The sequence below is a fragment of the Trichosurus vulpecula genome, chromosome 1, assembly GCF_011100635.1.
Source record: "Trichosurus vulpecula isolate mTriVul1 chromosome 1, mTriVul1.pri, whole genome shotgun sequence".
In the NCBI taxonomy this organism is placed as follows: Eukaryota; Metazoa; Chordata; class Mammalia; order Diprotodontia; family Phalangeridae; genus Trichosurus; species Trichosurus vulpecula.
This window is the reverse complement of record NC_050573.1, coordinates 547,586,532-547,591,205: the sequence shown is the minus strand read 5'-3', so window position 1 is coordinate 547,591,205 and position 4,674 is coordinate 547,586,532. Positions and strand designations below refer to the sequence as shown.

At 41.7% G+C, this 4,674-nt stretch overlaps 1 protein-coding gene across 1 annotated transcript; it reads left to right on the top strand.

Annotated features, from left to right (window-relative positions):
- Nucleotides 1–448: 448 nt before the first annotated feature.
- Nucleotides 449–4,177, top strand: CCIN (calicin). Its single transcript, XM_036742284.1, has one exon. It carries the CDS (start codon nucleotides 540–542, stop codon nucleotides 2,313–2,315), a length of 1,776 nt encoding a protein of 591 aa, XP_036598179.1. The 5' UTR covers nucleotides 449–539; the 3' UTR covers nucleotides 2,316–4,177.
- Nucleotides 4,178–4,674: the final 497 nt, after the last annotated feature.

Genomic DNA, 4,674 nt, shown 5'->3' with positions numbered 1-4,674 from the left:
GGGCACAGTGAGTCAAGTACCAGCCCAGGAGGATGGGAGTTCGGACATTTGACACTAGCTGTGTGACCTTGGGCAAGTCACTTAACCCCAACTGCCCTGCCTTCCCCCTCAAGAAAAAAAAAAACAAGCGTGGCATATTTCCTAATAAATGGTCAACGAGTAGGAACAGGGCAAGGGTTATTACTCGCATTTTATAGATGAGGAGATTGAGACTGAGAGAAGTTGTAACCCACCTGAGGTCATAGAGCAAGGAAGGGGGAGAGTCGGGAATGGGACCCCAGGTCTTCCAGTCCAATGCCCTTCTCCAATCCATTTGTCCACACTGCCTTTGCATAAGCAACACCAAGTAAGAACGAGGTCATGATGTGAGGAATTCCTGTCTTGGATGTTGCATTGTGATGTGGCCACTCTGCTCTATTACATCACTCTCCCTGTAACCCTTGCTTAACAGGAGATAACCAGACCAACTAGCACAAGAGAAATTCTATGTTTTCAGTACCTGCTCTTGTGCCTTCTATTTCATCGAAAAAAGAGGAAACATGAAACTGGAATTCACAGAAAAAAACTATAACAACTTTGTCCTTCAGAACCTCAACAAGCAGAGAAAGAGGAAGGAGTATTGGGACATGGCCCTGAATGTGGACGATCACGTCTTCTTTGCCCATCGCAACGTGCTCGCTGCAGTCTCACCCCTGGTGAAAAGCCTCATCTCCAGCAATGACATGAAGACCACCGATGAGCTCTTCATCACCATCGACTCAAACTACCTGAGCCCTTCTTCTGTGGAGCAACTCATGGACTACTTCTATAGCGGGAAGGTGGTGATTTCTGAACAGAACGTGGAGGAGCTGTTGAGGGGAGCCCAGTACTTCAACACACCCCGACTAAGGATTCACTGCACTGACTTCCTGCTAAAATCCATCAAAAGAAACAACTCCCTTCGCTATCTATTCTTGGCCGAGCTCTTTGAGTTGAAAGAGGTTTCTGACTGTGCCTATGCTGCCATTCGGGATAACTTTCACTACTGGGCCAGCCATGAAGGGTCAACCCACTTCATGCAATGCCCCCCTGTAATCTTTGGCAGACTGCTTCGGGATGAGAATCTGCATGTGCAGAACGAGGACCAGGCCCTTAGCTCACTCCTACATTGGGTAAATTTCAAAAAGGAAGAGCGGGAGAAATATTTCAAGAAGTTCCTCTCCTACATCAACCTCAACGGAGTCTCCAACAAAACACTCCTATTTGCCAGCAACAAAGTGGGAGCAATGGAGAACAACAGCGCCCCCTTGGCCCTGATAGAGAACATCTTGTTGGACCGAAAGCAGGAGAAACCGTGCAGGCTGCTGAATTTCCAAAGGAAAGGAGCCCTGTTGGATGCTGTAGTGATTCTAGGGGGTCAGAAAGCCCAGGGAAAATTCAATGACTCTGTGTTTGCTTATATTATCGAGGAGGATATTTGGCTGAAACTCACTGAGATGCCATACAAAGCAGCTGCTCTCAGTGCAACTTCTGTGGGTAAGTACATTTACATTTCTGGTGGAACCACGGAGCAGATTTCAGGCCTGAAAACTGCCTGGAGGTATGACATGGATGAGAACTCCTGGACCAAACTGCCTGACCTACCCATGGGGTTAGTCTTTCACACCATGGTGACCTGCGGGGGAGTTGTGTACTCTGTGGGAGGGAGCGTCGCTCCAAGGAGATACGTTTCCAACATCTACAGGTACGATGAGAGGAAGGAAACCTGGAGTCTGGTGGGGAAGATGAGCATCCCAATGGATGGAACAGCAGTGATCACCAAGGGAAACAGAAACATGTACATAGTGACAGGGAGGTGTCTGGTGAAGGGATTCATTTCTCGAGTAGGGGTGGTAGATTGCTTTGACACTAGCACTGGGGAAGTTGTGCAGTGCATCACCTTCCCAATTGAGTTCAACCACAGGCCTCTCCTGTCTTTCCAGCAGGATAACATCCTGAAGGTGCACAGCCACAGGCAGAGTGTAGAAATTAACTTGCAGAAGATTAAAGCCAGTAAGACTGCCAACTGTGTGCCCTTGCTGCCCAACAACTGTGCCTTGGACGTTTCACATGCAGTGTGTCTGATTGGTGACAACAAGGTGTTTGTATGCGGAGGTGTCATTTCTACGAATGACACACATAATAAAGATTACACTATCAATAAAAATGCCTACCTGTTAGACCAGAAGGCAGGGGAATGGAAGACTATCACTCCACCACCAGAAGCCCTGGACTGTCCAGCATGTTGTATGGTCAAGCTGCCTTGCAAGATTCTTCGAAAGATTGACAATATTTAAGTGAGAAAATAAGTAAATCCATTATTATTCACAGTTTTAAAACAGAGAGAGAGTGCATGCACGCATCCTATTGGTTCCATCTCAAGGCTTCTGTCATCTGCTTTTGGCCTTTGGGACATGTTTAAGCTCATTAGGCAGAGCCAACCCTAGAGGATGGCAAATGGAGGCTATTGTCCTATACTCTATGCTTTTGGGGACACCTCTAGGTTTTGACATGAGGGTGTCAGATGTAATCATTCATGGCTCCATTTAAAGTAACTGTAGACAATATAAATTATTTGGGAGTCTAATCCTAGAAAATCAACTAAAACACTTCTTGAAATAATGTAATCATTCACGACTACTCATTAGAGTGCGCACATGCAAATGCCAAATGTAGTTACAAAGAAAAAGATTCACTAAGCATAGTGAAACCCTAGGTACCTCCATCACCACCCTTTCTCCAAGCTGAGAGATGAAAAAAAATGGAGCAAAGATCCATTTCATGGGAAAGGAGAAACATCCACAAAGAGTTGGGTGTACTGGATTTGGGAGAAGGGGGTGGGGATGGTGGTATAGAAGGGGTAAGGGAATGGAAGGAGCAGGAGGGGAAGACAAAAAGATTCATTGGTAATGAAAGAGAAATACCCAGCTGGTATATTTAACTTTGAATCAACAACATATGTTTCACAATTAGTTTATGGGACATGTTTTTGGACCTACTTATAGGTGTGAAAGGAAGGTTCATTTAAGACTTACAGAAGATTGGGGGGCTGGGCAGATGAGGGAAAGGGAGAGAACTTCTACTCTGATCCTCAACATTAAAGGTGAGGAAGAAGAAAAGGTTACTCTCTAACCTGCTCAGAAGATAATCAGGGGAAGAGAGTAAGAATGGAAATTCATATTGGGACTCTGCAGTATTTAGAGTAGAAAAGGAGAAGGGGGTAGAGTAGTGTCTTGGCCTGAGTCACATGAAGTCTATTCAACATCCCAGAGATGGATGAAATATTAGGAAATTGAACTCCTGGCTAAAGACACCTTCAGTATCTATCTGTCCTTGTGTTTCCCTCCTTTACTCTGACTCTTCCTTAAACCCTAGAGGTAGAAAGGCAAAGTTTTCTCAGGATGGTGGTGTCTGAGAGAAGAAAGGCAAAGACTTCTATCTAGACTTCTTCCCTGACCATAAATTTCTTACTCTGCATTTCTTCACTTTTCCAATACTCATTGAACTGATTTTCTGTCCTCAATGGAATTGCAAGGGCTTGGTCCCTCCCCATTCAACTAGGCCATCAGCTAAAAATGCCTAGCTGGCCTCACAACCTTAAGGTTCCAACTGTCAACTTTGGGTCACCCACTCTATTTGCTTTTTTATTTCCCTTAGGCTTGAAAGTGTAGAGGGTGTGCCCAGGAGAAGCCTGATAAAGTTCTTTTCAATCTCTCTTTTTTTAAAAAAAAATTAATCATTTTTGTTTTTACAATTCAATCGGTTTCCAATCATGAACACTTATACAGTCTCATGTCAGAAAAACACTTTGACTCTGGTATGTGGTATATGGTTGTGTCTAAACCTTTTTTTTTTTTTTAAGCAAACAGCTTTCCAGTTTTCTCAGCAGTTTTTATCAAATAAATTGGATTTTCCCTATCACTTGTGCTCTTGGGCTTACCAAAAAAATGAGTTACTGCATTTTTTCCTCCTCCTAGGTCTTATTTTATCTAGTCTGTTTTACTAATCTACTTTTCTATTTTTAACTTGTACCAAATAGGTTTGATGATTACTGTTCTATAACATAATTTGAGATATGGTCATGTTTTTTGCCCCTTTGTATCCTTAGTGCTTAGCACAATGCCTGGCACATAATTAGCACTTAATAAATGTTGGTTGACTAATTAATGACTAGATTCCTTTTTTTCATTATTTTTCATAATTTTTTTCATTATTTCCCTAGAAATGCTTGACCTTTTATTCTTTCAAATAAGTTTCATTATTATTTTGTTTAGTTCTATAGGGTAACTTCTTGTTTGTTTATTTGAAACAGTGCTTTTTAATTTAGGTAGTATCATTTTTAATATATGGGTCCAGCCATGAACTTTAATAAAATCTCTCCACAATTACTTGTCTTCTTTTATTTCTCTAAAGAATATTTTATGTTTGTATTTACATGTTTTCTGAGTGTTTCAGTGGGCTTATTTCCAGATATTTTGTTTTCATAGTTATTTTAATTTCTCTTTATTTCATCTCAATTTTTATTAGTACATTTTATGTATATTTTATGTATTTTTTCTACTTTTCTGAAGCCAGTAATCATTGAAATTTGTTTATTTTGCTGATTCTCTTAGGTTTTCTAAATATGCCAACATGTCTTCTGCAAATAGGATCATT

Bases quoted from the DNA above. Each gene is read 5' to 3' on its own strand.
- CCIN (XM_036742284.1), top strand. From the start codon at position 540: ATGAAACTGGAATTCACAGAAAAAAACTATAACAACTTTGTCCTTCAG.